Genomic DNA, 18,270 nt, shown 5'->3' with positions numbered 1-18,270 from the left:
ATGGAAAGAAGCTTTAATAGTTCCCATTCATAAAAGTGGATCAAAAACTAAAATTGAGAACTACCGGCCAATATCAATCCTCAATGGGATAAGCAAACTATTTGAGACGGTTATCTGCAAGCGGATTACCCCAACAATTGCTAGGTCTATCCCCTTCGAACAACATGGTTTTATGAAGGATCGTTCCACCGTGACTATCTTGGCGGTATTCACCGATTACGTTTTAAAGTGCATGGATGAGAGGTATCAGGTAGATGTGATCTACACAGACTTTGAAAAAGCATTTGACCGTGTGGATCACATAATATCACTACAGAAGTTAAATGCACTCGGAATTTGTGGGAATCTGCACAGATGGTTCACCTCATATATCACAAATCGTATGCAGGCTGTTGTGACGGGTAGCGCCAGAAGCGACTTCGTGTCAATACCATCAGGTGTGCCACAAGGCTCTATCCTTGGCCCGCTTTTGTATAATGCCTATTTATTCGATATAGGAATTTGCTTTACTCACAGCCAACATTTAATGTTTGCAGACGACAAAAAAATCTTCCTCAAAATACGTGATATTGATGACTGTTACAAATTGCAAACAGACCTGAATGCTTTGTCTGAATATTATAGTAATAATAGGATTGTCGTTAACGTTAAAAAATGCCACTACATAACATTGACACGTAAAGTAAAACCAATACTTTTCGATTACAAGATAAACGGCGGATCAATATCTAAAGTGAGCTCAGTTAGAGACTTGGGAGTCAAAATTGATACTAAGCTTTCTATGAACGACCAGGTTAATATCGTAGCAGATAAAGCATATAAACAGCTGGGATTCATCAAACGCGCAACTAGTAATTTCAGCAACATAGAGTGCATAAAAAATCTGTACTTCAGTTATGTTCGCAGTGCATTTGAGTATGCAAGTAACATCTGGTCACCTTACTACATCATACACAAACAAAGGATTGAATCCATACAAAAGCAATTCCTAAAGTATCTAGCGTTCAAGCAATTTAAAAACTTTTCATGCTATGAAGAAGCTTGTAAGCACTACGAAATTGACACTTTAGAGAATCGAAGAAAGCTAAACGATATGCTGCTATTGCAAGCAATCCTAAATGGTAAAATTGATTGTCCCTCCTTATTAGCGAGTTTTTCATTGAACGTCCCATCATTTAGAACTCCTCACACGCACTTTCTGGCTGTACCAAAAGCTAACCTGCAATAAAGCTTATTTTAATTTAGATATGTTTTGCTTGTCCAAAGTACAGCTAAAAAAAGAAATAAGAAATATACATCGACTGCAATGATTATCCAAACACACACAAACACACACACATACTACATACACCCTCAAATACACTACACACAACCTTACATACACGCACACACACTCCTGTAACCTTATTTTGTAAAGCTTATTTTCTAAGTAGCTTATTATAGTAATTGTAAATATTTTGTTAGCTTATTCTGGCTTCTTTAAATCATAAAATGTTACTTCTTTTGTTTAATACCTATATACTGTAATCAGTTTTTGGCCTTATTTTTATACTTAATAATGTAATTATATTGTATATAAATTGTGACGCTGTAGATTACATGAAAATAAATAAATAAATAAATAACTAAATAGCGACCTGTCAAAAGTCTCAAATAAATTTTCGATATTAACTTGATATTTCACTTTTTAACTTTAACTATGCCAACGAATACGATGGTGCAACACATTCCGCAGTCTATGTTCTTTAACATAGGCTGTCTTTACAGCGTAACTGTTAACGTTAAATTTGACTTAAACCTCTTACCTAATATGATGCAACCTAGTTTTAAAATTGATTTTTTTTTTCGACAGGATCAAACGAAATACACAATGCGTCTAACAATAAAGAAGATATCTGAGGCCGATGAGGGAGACTATTTCTGCCACGCCGAAAACGCATTTGGCAAGACTCTACGACCCGTGAGTGTGAGACTACGGTCCAGCACTCCTCACCACAACGTCACCGAGTGCTGTGCGCAGGTAAAATGAATTGTGCCTAAATAAACTAAAATTGAACTACAAAAGCATATATCAGTTGGTGCTGGGGCTGCTGCTTCGACTGCCGAAGACAGCAAGCGTCGCAAATATGTTGGTCTCAGTGAGTCATACATCTTTGTGCCGTTTGGGGTCGAGACACTTGGCCCGTGGGGCCCAGAGGCGCGGAGAATGTTCAAAATACTATCTTCGCGCCTCAATAAGGCTACTGGAAACCCAAGCGCTGGCAGCTATTTCGGTCAACGGATCAGCCTTGCTATCCAACGCGGTAATGCTGCCAGTATTCTTGGTACGCTTCCACGTAATGATCATATATCATTTACAGAAAGATTTACAGAACGGTATTGGAAAACACTTGAAACTGTGTCCAAAATTGAATTCAAAAGATAAATTAGGAACTTCAATTGCGATAAGTATGCAAATCATTTCAAAATACTCCTAATAGGAATTGATTTAATAAACATCTTCAATATTGTCTTGTTGTTCAATGAGAGAGGATTATTAGATTAGGCACATACAAGATACATGTTCTACAACAGACTCATTAATAATGATACTAAAGGTATTACAACACATAAGCGGGAATACATCCATTAGTATGTACCAGTTAGTCCTAATGTCGAAATATCTATTTGACTACTTAACCGAACAGCATTTCATAAGTTCGTCTTCATATATATACCTACAAGCTGACCCGACAGACGTTGTTCTGTTTATAATAAAAAAAATGCGGGTGGAATTTCGTAAAAATCCGTTCTCAGCTGACCTCTACTCGGTGAACGGAATATTCCTACCAAATTTCAAGTCTTTAGCTATAATGGTTCCAGAGATATCGTGATGAGTGACTATATACGTGGAAATCTCTTATATATATATATAGGCGATAGAAGGACACATAAATATTATCATTGCGATTCTCTTCAATTTCTTATCGATAAAAAACCCATCCCAACTAGATACAACTAGTTTAGGAAAACAACGTTGCATACCTTATAATCCTTATTCTAAAGCACACTCTTAAGCCATTTATAATGTTTTAAATTAATAAGTAATAATAAATTTTAATAACACTCACTTCTGGGTTAAATTACACAAATAAAATTTGAAAATAAAAACTCAATCATAAAATTATGTTTTCAAATTTAATTTGTGCAATTCATCCCAGAAGTGAGGGTTATCACTTTAAAAACATAACAAATTGTTTAGATTTACAAGAGCGACATCTCAAGTCAATTTCCTAATATGCAAATATTGGGGTTGCGCAGGTTGTCAACTGTAGATGAAGCCACAACCTGAGAGTAGAATAAAGCATACAAAGATTTTATCATCGATATGTCACTCGAACAGTTGGCTCAGTTGGAAGAGCGCTCGCACGGAGCACTTACAGGCTAACTCAACATGTATAATGAAGTGAAAAACAATAAAATACATTAATTGAAAGTTATTTTAATAACTTACGTTTCTAAAAAAATATTATTCTATAAAAAAACCATGTTCAAGTTATTACATACTTATAATACCTATTACACAACATAAACCACAACCATTTATTTAATAGGTACAACAGAATTACAACAAATACATAATAAACAAAAAAAGCTATCAGCTAAATACAAGATAGGCTGCAACTCCGCGAGGGTGTGTACTCAGCATGTTAAGCATAAATTAATAACTATGCAAATACAACAATAATAGCGATTTTAAAACTAGCTTTAGGTAATGTAATATTATAAAAGAAAAAGACAGAGAAAATATATATTTGGACAAATAGATGTGAATAATTATGGTAATAATATTAAGATTTTTTTTTAATTTAAACTAATTAAGGAATTTATATACACTAGAATTCCATTTACAAACAGATGAACTAGGTACAAATATTAAGGAAAGTCTAGATACCTACTTAAGTTTAGTAAATGCATCCTAGAGGAGTAGGTACGAAGTTGTTATTGCTTGGATTCTAAAATAAACAACGCACATACAGACAGTAGGTTTATGTGAAAGAGACGTAAAGATGAAAGAGTTTTAAGAATAAACAAATATCTAATATATAAAATTCTCGTGTCATGGTGTTAAACATTGAACTCCTCCGAAACGGCTTGACCGATTCTCATGAAGTTTTGAGTGCATATTGGGTAGGTCTGAGAATGTAAAGGGATTTTTTTTTAATTTTTTTGACATTTTTTTTAAATTTGTTTGATTATGAGTCAGCATTAAAAAATTCATACAACTTCAAATTTTCACCCATCTACGATCAACAGTTACTTTTGTATTGCGATTTTAATATCGGCAATACAACGTTTGCTGGGACAGCTAGTAAATATATAATATATATAAAAGAAGCAATATTTTATAAATTAACTATTGAGTGTTTGATTTATTTTTCTTAAATGATTCTTCCAAATATTCCACGGTATATTTGAGATTACATCGCAATGTGAAAATGTTGCTGCAAAGTTAAACAAAGAAGTTCTTTATACTTTCGGACTTTGAAGAAGTGATAACAAAAGTAGGTATCAAAGTAAATAACAAGCCGTTTCGTACAATGAAACCTTAAAGTATTGTTCTGAATAAGCTGCACAAATCGGCTGTGTTAAGAAAGTTTTCCATCCAATTATGTTTGATAATTTGATAAGTTTTAAGTCAACGGCTTCAGCGTATTGTGATTGTTGTTAATTAAATTTGAGATTTGCTAACTCAATTGGTGATAAAATCTTGGGCACAATTCAATTGGTAGTAGTTTTCTAACAAGTTATTTTTATATAACAAAATTTATAGTAACTTGCGTTGCCTATCGTACTTCCCATCCTAGTCTTTCTAAGCCTAGAAATAAGTAAGATGTAAATATGGCATAACAATTGGGAAATGTACTCTCGAAATTGTCGACGAGTACGTCTACCTCGGACAAACAATACAGTTAGGCAGGTCGAATTTAGCGAAAGAGGTCACTCATCGAATCCAACTCGGATGGGCCGCGTTCGGGAAGCTCCGTAAAATCTTCTCGTCCCAAATACCACAGTGACTTAAGACGAAGGTTTTCAACCAGTGTGTGTTGCCAGTGATTACTTACAGTACGCAGACGTGGTCGCTAACTATGTGGCCTTATGAGAAAGCTCATGGCCGCTCAGAGGGCAATAGGGAGGGCTATGCTCGGAGTTTCCCTGCGAGATTGAATCAGAAATCAGGAGATCTGGAGGAGAACCAAAGTCACCAGCATAGCCCAAATGATTGCGAAACTGAAGTAGCAGTGGGCAGGGCACATAGTTCGACGGAAGGTCCTCGAATGGCAACCAAGTACCAGAAGACGTAGTGTTGTTAGGCCCCAAGATAGACCTACGATCTGGTCAAGATCGCCGGAATACGTTGGATGAGGGCAGCGCAGGACCTATCATCGTGGAAATCTTTGGGGGAGGTTTTTGTCCAGCAGTGGACGTCTTCCGGTTGATGATGATTTTATTTATTTTATTTTATTTTTATTTTATTTATTTGGAAAACCAACAGCTTTAAAAACTTAAACGATACTTAAAATAATTACAGAGAGCCAATTATAGGTTTCCACAATTAGTGCTAGAGTAGAAAAATTTAACTGACAACGTGAGCATATACAATTCGAAAATTAAAATTTACATTATCATTAAAGTTAAAGTTAATGTAACAACTTAAGAAGATGTAGGTTTATTAGTAAAGAATTTGTTGGCTAAGGCACGTCTTACAGAGTCTACGCTTGAATAGAAGAGATCTAAATTATTATCACTACTTGACAGATTGTTGAAGCTATTACTTGCTCGCCAAGTAAAAATGATGATGAAATATGGCCACTAACATTTCAAATAAGTTCGCTAAAGGGTTTATATATGTCGGTCCCACATGTCTGATGATCTTGGTTCATGGGTCATGTATGTCCATCCGCTCATTCGTGATTATATTTGTTACACAGATGAACGTATCATCATCGTGTATTGACGCGTGCAGCTTCCACCTTGATATGGACAACATAATGGATCGCCCCGAGTGTATGGACGACTTCGAGAAACTCATGAAATGCGCTGCTGATGGATCAGGTACTGCTTTCATGTCTCAGCTGTGCGATTATATATTAAAGATTATCAATTATGTTACTTATTACTTCTACCTGGATGTTTGTTAACGTGAACGCGAAAGGTTCGGGTTCGAGGCCCGCATCATTCATAAATTTTTTTTAACAAATTTAATTTCTGTAATGTATATTATTATGGCTTTCATTCTTTCCTGTCTTCCAACTTCAAAAGTTGCACACTCACATAAAAGGCGACATCTAGTAGATATTGTGATATGTTACGTCTTGGATATATTATATTTTAATGACAGACAGACAGGTTTCGGCCTTAAAAAAATATCGGCCTTGACATATTGCGACGACGTTACAAGAAAAAGAACAAAACGAAAGCCGAAAACATTGCTGTATGGGCTCGAAACCTTTGCCTGTTCTAAAAATGGACCAAGAAACAAAAAAAATATTATTGTCACTAATATGAGTCTGGCTAGGCAGTATGTTCAAACGACTTTAGCCTGCCTATAATGGACGATTTAAAAAAAAAGAAGTATGAGTCTGGTGTGACGTTTTCTGGTTCCGTTACATAATACTATATTTTTTTCATTATTAGTAGTAGTCCGAAAATTTGAATGTTCTAGATCACCGTGGCTGTTGTGCTTCATGGGGGGTTCCCCGAAATTGTTTGGAGCTGTGTCGTGGTGGACCCGTCTCCAAGACATGCGCGCTCCAACACGCCAGACGTGCGCTCGCCTGCTTCCGGGACTCGGGGGCGAAGCTCCCCGGACCACCTCGTAACTTGAAAGCTCATGTAGCACCAACACCGCATGCTGTTTTACTCAGGTAATATATAACTCTTTAACAACATTTTCGCAACAGTTAGACGTTCCTTTTTGAAGTCATAACTTCATATGGGAGGGTAAACCGCTTCGTAAAGTAACGCGTTACGTTGCCAGTCTGTCTCGCTTCCCTTTCTCTCACGCATACGGCAGCAATAGGCAGCCTCCTCCTCTCTCACTCTAACCAATTGTTACTTTTAAAGGATAAGAAATTGATACTAATAACGTAAATACAGAATTCTAATGTAAATATTTTTTTGTATTTGATTGTTATCGTGTTTATTATTCGACTATCCCTTTTTGCCTTTCACACTTAGTTGGGACGCTCCGATAAAGAACCCTCACAATTTGTACCTTTGCCTACTTTACTTTACCTACATCTGCAAGTCGTCGTCTGAACGCCAGTCTATCAGACTTTGCGGAACTTTATCTTGAGATACTCCTAATTGATAGTTCAGTGATAAATATTTCTGAGGCGCCACCTCCGAGCAGGTGATATTTCGTATATACTCTTCTTCGTATATATGCCGCGTATTTTTATATACTCTTAGAAAAGATTGCTTTGGCGATATCATCGCAGCGATAGAAGCTGTAAGCGAAAACGTCAATGTATCGTCATCCGCCCAGTTCGTCAGGCGCTCGCTAAACGCAATGTCTCCATATGGAGATGCGTGGATAGGCTGATGGGATGATTGTCGTCCTGTGGAGGCTGTGAAATCTTGTGGGTACCTGAATGGGTCACTAATTAGATTTTTATTTGCACTGATTAGAGGGCGCGCTAATTATCTTAAGACAAAATTGATACCTTAGATTTGTCGCATAACAGAACATATTATATAACCTCAAAATTTCATATATTTATGTGTAGATAGCGATTGCCATTATCCAAGTCAAGCTCGAGCATGAGTCAGGACAGTATATCGAGTCAGTATTATAATTTAAATTAATTTTCACATTTAGTTGGGATGCTCCGATGAAGAACCCTCAAACAGTATACCTTTACCGCGTATTTTGGCGGGCGTATGGCGCGAAGGTTCCAGAGAAGCTAGACACCAGTGAGACGAGCGTGGTGCTCACCGGGCTTCAAGATGACGTCAGATACGAATGTGTTGTCAAGGCTGCTAATGACGTCGGTAAGTTGGGCAACTACTGTTCATATGTATTGTATATATTGAGAATAGATAATTCTGGACCTGAACTTAATAGGAAAACGCGCAATAACTAATGATTGCAAAAAAAAAGATGCCAGGTAAGACTTTTACCCGGCCTTTACCCGCTCCAGAGCTAGGGACTCCCGCGCCGATACACAATTGAGCGTGCGCAGATGCCTAATGCTGTAACTGTTGTAAAACGGGTTACACTGTTCGGGCGATATACAAAAGCTTTCGGCTTGTAGACCGAGTCAAAGTTGCTCCACTTCATTCACCTTCAGTCAACTTCTCGAACAGTGTACAGGCATGGTTGAACTGAAGCCGGAGCGCGCCGTTGGCACTTCATGTCCCACATACATGTCAATAATAGCTCTTTACCAATCTGATATTGTTTAGACCTTTCCAATCTTTATCGATTCAATAAGACCTTTGTTAGTTAATTGAAACATATTTCTTTGCATATTTTTCACCAGGATTCTCCTTTGCACAGGATGCTGGCTACATTATGGGTACCACAACGGCGCCTATTTCTGCCGTGAAGCAGTAATGTGTAAATATTACTGTTTCGGTCTTAAAGGCGCCGTAGCTAGTGAAATTACTGGGCAAATGAGACTTAACATCTTATGTCTCTAGGTGACCAGCAAAATTGTAGTGCCGCTCAGAATTTTTGGGTTTTTCAAGAATCCTGAGCGGCATTGCATTGCAATGGACATGGCGTATCAATTACCATCGTCTGAAGGTCCTGCTCGTCTCGTCCCTGGTTTTCATTAAAAAAATATACAGTAAATGATTGTCTGTCCAGGAACTTCATCACTTAGTCAGCCAATATTGTTTACAACGGCGGGACAAGAGACGGGAGCTGCGGCGGCTCCAGTCAGCGGATCTGGTTCAGCATCAGCCGTCGGCGTCGCTGTCGCCTGCATCCTGGTCGCTGCAATCTTATTGGCTGCTGGACTATATTATAGACATCGCAAGGTGAGAAATGCACTTACATATCTTGATACGTAGAAGGATTAGCCCTGGAGCTCTATTTCCAAAATAAAATAATAATAATAAGAAATACGAAGTTTCGGTTGACGGATTGTACATTTTGGTATTACGAAAGTGTTTCGGATCCGAATATCGATACGAAATTCGTGATTAGACATTTTGTCTTTCGTTTACCTTCTTCCCAAATTCACTTGACATTTACTTTTTCGTTGTTTGAGATTAATAAGGTCGTAACTACAACTTCACTTTTTATGGTTATGTCTGTGGTTCCGAAACGAAATCCGTCCACACTATTCGGATCCGAAGTACTTAGGTAATAGGATTTAATTTGAAGTTCGCCGTTCTTTCGTTTCGGACGAAACTGCGGCTTTTGTTTTCTTGTGATACACTCTTGAAAGTGACCAATACAATAGTACACTTATCAATGCACCTCTGTTGTAATCATAAATTATACGCCTGAACCAAACTATTATCCAAACATACGTACATACATACATATAATCACGCCTCTTTCCCGTAGGGGTAGGCAGAGACCACTTCTTTCCACTTGCTACGATCCTTACATACTTGTTTCGCTTCGTCCACTTTCATTATTCCTTTCATACATGCCCTTCGGTTTAGGGTACTCTTGACCTGGCCTTTTTTCAAGACGTCCCAGATTTGATCTCGAAACGTCCGCCTAGGTCTACCCCTTCCAACACTTTCATTCACACTGGCCTTATACACTTTCTTCGTCAATCGTTATTCATTCATTCTCCCGACATGGCCAAACCATCTCAGCATGCATATATACATAGGTATTCTGAGTTTATCCAAACATTAACTGTGTTTGCACAAAAAATTTAAACATGTGTTGAACAATTGTTTAAAAAAAAGTTCAATTATAAATCAATTTCTTTCTGTTATTTCGCGTTCAACAATCTTTAGACATTGCTTATATTAAACACAAGTCGAAGCTTGTCTAATGTGAGTCTAACAGATAGATCATATACATATAGAAAATTTAGATAAGGTATAATATGATGACACATAAATGACAGCTAGCTGACAAAAATTGCGTTACATTTAATTGTTCTAAAACTCTTCAGTTTATGTTGTGCTTAACGACGTTTTAGTTTAACACAATCTAAACACTATTTTATGATAGATATACTCCATTTTAGACGTCTTTATTGATAGGTCACTGAAGTTGTTATAGTTAGGTCACTGTCTAGCAAAACACGTGTCTAAGCCATGTTTAAATTATTTTTTTGTATTAACACCGTATGAGTTTTCGTTGAGTGTTAATTCCGCTGATATTTGCCTCGCCGAAATCTGAAACGAGACTCGAATTGTTGAAAGACAAATAAAATAAACATTTAAAAAAATCTCATAACATTTGGATAATAATGGATTCCGTAAAAGAACGCCTAATTCAATAAACTTTCTCAACACGTCGACAATCGCTGTACATATTTACGAAGTCATTCAACACTATTTATATTAAAAGCGTCAGTTTCTTCAATGATGATTAAACCACCGAAGAGTGTTCCGAGCAGTACACTGCACCATTGAAATGATGTTAAAAGGATGGTGTGAACCTTCCGAAATCAGGAAGTTCCATATGTCACTAGATTTTTCAGATACACCAATATCGGAAGTGCCGTACGGCACGCTACGCCCTGACCAAGTTCTGACCATCATTTGGTTTATAAGATGGATCATTTCGCATGGTCTTATAAGACCATGCGAAATGATCCAAGCTATAGCTTGTTTCAATAGCTTTCTTATAAATTCACTCAAGTCATCATAATTATGAGCAATCTATTAATAAACGTAGAATAATACAAATTGACAGGCCGCTGCGCGTGCCCAAAATGGCGCCGTTCTATCACAGAGGACTAGTATTTGTCACTTAAGCATAAGACAAATGACAAAATTTCACGACATCATCATCATCAGCCGGAAGACGTCCACTGCTGGACAAAGGCCTCCCACGACGATCGGTCCTGCGCTACCCTCACCCAACATATACCGGCCATCTTGACCAGATTGATGGTCCATCTTGTGGGGGCCTACCAACACTGCGTCTTTCGGTTCGTGGTCGCCATTAGAGGATATGACTGTGCCAAGGGCCATCAGTCCGTCAAATCATCAGGACAGAATGACAAAATTTACTGTTTTAAATATATTTACTGGGGCTGTGCGTTTCTACTCTTCTTCCTCGTTGTCGCTTGCCATCAACAGAAATTGACGACAAACGGAATATCAATCACATATAAAAGACTGTATATTTTAGTAAATAAATTAGTTATAGCCCGAATTATTTATAAAGTGTTTCATATAAATCTCATGTAAATCATTAAATCCTTTAATTATATTTATATTCAACAATGACTGTAACAGAATCTTCGACTGAAGGCTCAAGGTGGAGTCGCGTTTGAAAACCCCAGTTATCTGAGAGAGCAGACCACTGACACTATCGTGAACGTAAGAAAACCATTATTTTTTTTATCATACTTACTCTTTTTATTATTAAAATTGTATAATTCATTAAACTCTCAATAGTCTTACTTGTAACAGAGTAACCCAAATATCAACGACTTTTTCCAAAGCCGATCTAAAAGACATGACAGTTGGTAAGTCTTTTGTGGGGCGATGTATATGCTTTTACAACAAGATCCCAGAAAATGTTCAAAACAAATGTATTACGAAATTCAAAAGAATTGCTTAAAATACATTTGTGTGGTAAAAGTTACTACAACACAAATGACTTTCTTAATGATACCACAGATTGGAAGTGGAGCGACCGCCCTCAGGCTATTAAATAATAAGTTTTATTGTACCATTCTAACATTGCAACCATATTTTTTATAAAAAAAAAGAAGCCCATTGAGTTTCTTGCGCCCCTTCTTCTCAGGCATACATTTTCGAATGGGTGGTAGTTTTTGACTTTGAATAAGTGATATCCTGTAATATTTTGAATATAAATATTTGAATTTGAATTTGACAAGAACGACTATGTAATGTATTCTGATGTAATAGGGCAACATTCCAAATGGATCAGCTAATAATAGCAATGGCAACGGCAGCGTGTCAAACAGCCAAGCGTGGAGGATGGAGACACAGAACAGCACAGCAGTTCCAGCCAGGGAAGTGGAGCCCACGTTGTACGAGGAGTTGAAGCTGGGTCATGACGGAGCGGGCTTCAAGAGGCTCAAGTAGCAGGACGCCCACCGCTCTCCATTCCGCAGTCCGCTCCGCATGGCGCGGGTGGCGCCGGAGTACTGAGCGGTGTACGGTGATGGTGATGATGTTAACAATGTGATGTGTGGTGATTACATACCAAATGTCGATATAACTCTTAAAACTATCAAGCTTTGGAACATTAAAATCACATATTTTTTACTTTTACCGTTCTTACGACTTTTTAAAGTTAAATCTATGAATTGTGACATATATAACGACGCAAAACATGTCAATAGTTACGGCAATGTGTGATGAAAACCTGAAATAACTTTTAAATAATTATTGTTGATGTGCTTGTCAAATTATTCCTATATGTGAGCGTTAAAACTGTTACTTTTTTAAATGTTACATTTTATAATTCAACAATATTTACGAATGCTAAAATGTTGCTAAAATACCTATATTAGCATGGAGGAAAAAAAGCATTCGCGCATTCCAAGGAAAAATCAAAGGATATACCTACCTACATGCAAGCAGGGGCTTTTATACCTTATAGGCTATAAGGCAGTGCCTACCTCGTTAGAACCTAAATTAATATAGGACTAGTGTTAAAGTTGTTTAGTTCAATTTGGTTCCGATATTCTTTTAATGGTTTTGATAATTTTGGTTCGATTTCTTCAATTAATAACAACAGTATTGTATTCAATAGTAACTCATTAAACTCAACAGTGGGAGGCTCCTTTGCACAGGATGCCGGCTAGATTATGGATACCACAACGGCGCCTTTTTCTGCTGTGAAGCAGTAATGTGTAAACATTACTGTGATTTGGTCTGAAGGGCGCCGTAGCTAGTGAAATTACTGGGCAAATGAGACTAAACATCTTATGTCTCCAGGTGACGAGCGCAATTGTAGTGCCGTTCAGAATTTTTGGGTTTTTCACGAATCCTGAGCGGCACTGCATTGTAGTGGACACCGCGTATCAATCAGCTGAACGTCCTGCTCGTGTAGTCCATTTTTTTTATTAAAAAAAAAAACTAAAGTACAAGATTCACCAAATGGTCTGGAAACTATATGCGAAACACAAACAACTTCAATATTTGACCTCAAAACCCAATACTGTCTGTACAGTTATATCTACAGTGCCTTCCTTCTAGAAAACCAATGCATGCCCCTGCATGTAAGCCGGGACACCATACCGATTGCAGAGTCATGACGCGTCCGAGCTGGTGGCGCCACCAAATTGGTTGCGTAACCAAACGGACACCAGGTGTGTAAATCTATAGAGCTGTATTCATTTTGTTGGTAGCGTCAACTGGTTACGCCACCATGGTGTCCCGGTGAAAACGCCCGTAAGGTTTGGCAAGCACACCAATCGGCTTAAACATCACAAGATATAGTTTATATATGAAATACTACTGAAACAGGTAAATGTTACTGACACTATTGATATTGTAATAAATGTAAACTTTCCATATTTCCACTTTTATTGCCAGATGTTTTATAATTAATATTACTAGAAAATCCAATTTACCATAAAGCAACGTATTATTTACATTATTATTGCAATGTTATATTTTTTATTCAGGGTAAATTCTGACTATATAGTTATATTATAATTATAGTGCGTAAAATTTGATTATTAGTTGAAATAAATAAAATTTCATAAAATTCAGCTTAAAGTACCAATGTCATCGATAATAGAGAAGATTACGGATTGGTCTCTGCTGCGCTCCAACTAGATACCGCAGGCGTACTCGAGCCAGTCTCGAAAAATGTGTGACGTAGATGTGCCACATGTTCTGATAAACTTTGCTAATAATTGAAAGTAAAATACCGGGTTGTGTAGTTAAAATTTGTAAAAATAATGCTACAAGAAATAAGAAAGACACTGCGATCACATATCATCAGTAAGTATTTTGTATTTTATTAATTTCAGCGTAAAATAACACGAAGCGTATGTTACTAAATTTGAAAGATGCCACGCACACAAGCATCTAATAGTTGCCGTAATAAAAAAACTAAAGTTCTTAGGTAGTGCGGTATCCAGCTGGAGCGCAGTGGAGACCAATCCTTAATCTAAAACAGAAGATAAATAAAATATTTGATGAACGATGTATAAGCTGTGATTGAATCCGTTAAAATATTATTTTAAAAGCGCAACTTAATAGAAGTTTTCAAAGTATAGTTATTTTAATAATATTGCCCGGTAATTTTCACTGTGCTCCGTGGCCCACATAATACTTTTAAACCCAAGCTGGTTCCATTAGGTAAAATAATACACAATTATTAATTGCAAAAAGGTTATAAATAGTAAAAAGCGGTGAGCTCACTGCTTTTTATTTCGTTATTTATATACCATACGAATACTTACTATGCGTCGATCATAGTAGATAATATTATAAAACGCGTTCCGACTCGATATTTTTTTTTTATGGTATCGGGTCGCAACTAGGCAAATGGGAATCGCTGATGTAGTAGATATTGGTCGAAAAAACCTTGGGTATTATATACATAAATATATCTCATTATTTAAGCTCAATTCCAGGTTCAGTGTTCAGGTTATTATGCGATTGTCAATGCTAATTTTCTTTTTGGGTGCAATCATGTACATACAGCATAAAACAATTTTTGATAATATTACCTTAGTAACTTTGACACTATTTTTTCTAAATAAACTTTTATTAGCATTTCAAAGAACCTATTATATTTGCGTTTATTTGACAATTTTTTTAAATGAATTTCTTCGCATACAAACCATGAAATAATCTCGGACTAGTAAAAACTCCGCGCCGTGATATTAGCAAGTGAAGCACCTTTATGCTAGTGTGTGTATACCAGTTACACAATTTTTTCTCCCTTAAATAATCATATATCCACAAATACTTCTATGTTATTGTTTTTACACTTTTTCAAGACGCACGACGGCATTTTAAAAAAAAAAAATATTGTGACGCAAACTGATCTGTCACAGACGATGACAATTCTCATACTGGTCGCCTATCGGCCTGTAGAAGTGTAAGTGTGTGTGTGGGGCTATGTATTGACACGTTAATCGGCTTATTTTGGTGCTACACTGTTATGTAAGGTGACACGGAGTCCTTATGTTTTTACTAGTCCGTGGAAATAATAAAGGAGAACGTGTTTTAGTATTTAATGTAAAGAAAGTCTAATATTAGGTGATGTAATTTTTAAAAATGGATTTTTAAAATATAATAAAACGTGCCTTCGATCAGTTTAAGTAGTTTTAGAGTAGTGCCTATAGGGCCTGTAAATGTTATAATGTAAATATATATCACATTCCATAGGGCCTCGGTACAATGAGTAAGAAACCCTCAATAGTAGCATAAGAGCTATCATCATATTACATCTTAATAAATCCAGTGTCCTGATGTTTTTTCCAGTGAACTCCTAAACTAATGAACGGATTTTAATGGGGTTTACTTCATGGAGTGCAGTTTAGTACATCTTGAGAAATGGGATAAATTTTATTACTATTATTTGTTTTGTATGGGCATATTTTCTATGAGAGAATTTATTGACGCACGGTTTGACAGTGCCGCTGTGAAACGATTTAATTATAACAACAGGGAGCATATTTTACGAAATAATTTTTGATGTCATGAAATATTATTGACAAATTCATGAAGAACAGTATTTTATTTATTATGTACAGAACAACGTCTGTCGGGTCAGCTAGTGTACAATATTTCTTTAGTGAATAAATCTACATTAGTTGTAGTCGACTGAAAATAATCCATCATTCTTAATTTTTTTTAATCACGTACTTGTCACTTATGGTTGTGTAAGGACCCGGAACTATTATACATTTTAAACTTTATATAAAAAAGTCTCCCTTTATCGTTTTTAGATTCGAGATCACTCTTCTAATTGCCACATCTACTCAGTGTGGCATACTCAACTTTTTAACTAAAAAATGACGTATGAATATAGTTAGATTATGAAATTAGATAGCTTAGTATCTCACTAAGCAGATGGGAAATAAAAGTATCGTGATTAAAAGTTGACCCTGTGAACGCTTCCAATATAATTGGTTTGCTGAATTGTCTTTACACATTACTTACCTAATGTTCAGTACTTGAACATAAATAAAAGATTTGAACTTTAAATATGTATATATTATAACTATGACAAAATTACTGAATACAATATGTACCTACAATAAATAGTAAACCGTGCGTGGAGGTTTGATACGGAATGAATTGTGCTTGCGTCTTCAAGAGCCGAAGAACTGGTTCCGCGACTTGTGGATCGAATCAGTTCACTCTGAACTATAAAATATGAATCACGCGCGGTAACACCTAATACAATTTCAAAAACACGAAAGATTCAACGTTAAATCGTCATATTCATTCAATTTATTTGAAATCAAAATTCACTTTTCATACTATTTTGGGATGGTTTCAATTGAGGATTTCTTATTATTTCGTAGTTTAAAATTTGTAGAATGTTTCTACAATTACAATTTATGTTAACTTCTTTGAAGTCTGTATAATGACGTGTACTTTTTGAATTTTAAGGACATGGTATGTACGTAAAACAGAAACGACAATTAAAAAAAAATGTTACCAGAAATGTAGTGTAAAAACAAAGTGAAATGAGATTTGATGTAATTAATTCTAGGTTTGATGAAGATTTTGTGATAATTAAAAAAAAATAGTAAATGTATAACGATATAATTAGTTCATTTACTTTAGGAAATCTCAAATGTTTACTGTTTAAATATAGCTTAATTTAGATAAGCAAGAAAATGTGATTAGGTTTGTAAATAATAAATATATAAATTATTATTTGTTATATTATTTTGACCTTTTGGTAGTTGACATGTCTAACGATAAAGTCTACAAACTTCAAGAACTACAGCTGAAGTACCCTCATGATGCAAAACACAACTGTGGAAGAGATATATCTTTCGTTATTTATGCAACTGTTATGTAATATTAAAACACAAATATGGGCTTACCACAGGAAGCCGAGTATGATAATAGTATCACATGAGTGTTTTAATACCTAATTATAAACAGTTGCATACAAGACTTTATCTACACCCAGAATATGAGTCATCTGTAAAAGATTCTGAAACAGTTAGCTTACTGCTAACATTAAAAAAGCCAGTCCTAGTAGCCATAATATTATCATCCAAAGGATTGTTATTATGGAAACGGATGATATAATGTTGTACTGAATTTCATTACAACACTCGTTTGGCTGGTGTAATGTTTAGTAGAAATATGTAAATATATATATGAATATGTTAATATGTTATAGTTTTGCTGGGAAGTCTCAACCACTTAAATGTATATGAAATCTTTGAAATAAATGAAATTGATTTACGAGTATTTATAAGGACATTGGGTGTTTTAATGTTGGCAATAAGCTAACTGATTTAGAATCTTTAATAGAGGATTTAAAGCGTGGGTGTAGATAAAAAAAATTACAGATCCTTTTAAATATTTTAGAGAAGGTGACACTGGCCTTAGAAAACCAAACAGCGTAAAGTAAAAAACTTTTGTTGCCTTAGTCGTCTGAAACTCAAAATTAAAAATATTTTAATCGGGTGTCGTCTTAGAATCGCTGGACAAAAAGAGTTTTTGATTGGAGACCCAAAGCGCATACTCGAGGACGCGAAAGTCGACACTGGATGAGAGAGAAATAATGAAATAAAAGGAAAAGGACCATATTTTTTATAATGATAGTTTAAAGATTTCTCGCAATTAAAACTTCGGAGGATGAATATTTTACTATAGTAGCATAATATAAAGAAGATGTGGTCAGGGTTAGTGCTATACCCAAGTAAAGCGAAATAAGATTATTCATCAAGAGGAAATTATAAGATATTGTTCTTGATGAAATCAAGTGAGTATTTTTTTTTTAATTTTATATTGTGTAAAATGGCGCCCATAGAACGCCACATAACAATGTAAAATGCTGTAACTGTAAATATAGATTAGAAAGAGTGGCGATAAGTTTCGTACTACTTCTTCTCATAAAAATCTACTTTTCCGGAATGGTGGTAAAATCTTTGACATACCTAAGTG

At 35.8% G+C, this 18,270-nt stretch overlaps 1 protein-coding gene across 2 annotated transcripts in view; it reads left to right on the top strand.

Moving 5' to 3' along the window:
• LOC126965274 (Ig-like and fibronectin type-III domain-containing protein 2) overlaps positions 1 to 17,022 on the top strand; it is a 217,806-nt gene extending 200,784 nt beyond the window's left edge. For both annotated transcript variants that reach the window (XM_050808773.1, XM_050808772.1), the window contains exons 23-29: positions 1,853 to 2,020; positions 5,973 to 6,096; positions 6,707 to 6,908; positions 7,865 to 8,037; positions 8,858 to 9,030; positions 11,431 to 11,514; positions 12,070 to 17,022. In XM_050808773.1, the coding sequence (XP_050664730.1) occupies positions 1,853 to 2,020; positions 5,973 to 6,096; positions 6,707 to 6,908; positions 7,865 to 8,037; positions 8,858 to 9,030; positions 11,431 to 11,514; positions 12,070 to 12,249 (1,104 nt within the window). In that variant the 3' untranslated portion in view covers positions 12,250 to 17,022. The remainder of the gene's footprint in view (positions 1 to 1,852; positions 2,021 to 5,972; positions 6,097 to 6,706; positions 6,909 to 7,864; positions 8,038 to 8,857; positions 9,031 to 11,430; positions 11,515 to 12,069) is intronic.
• The last annotated feature ends 1,248 nt before the right edge of the window (positions 17,023 to 18,270 follow it).

The sequence above is a fragment of the Leptidea sinapis genome, chromosome 7 (genome assembly GCF_905404315.1).
Source record: "Leptidea sinapis chromosome 7, ilLepSina1.1, whole genome shotgun sequence".
NCBI classification, from domain to species: domain Eukaryota; kingdom Metazoa; phylum Arthropoda; class Insecta; order Lepidoptera; family Pieridae; genus Leptidea; species Leptidea sinapis.
Note: the sequence above shows the minus strand (reverse complement) of the source record. Positions and strands in the feature narration are given on the sequence as shown.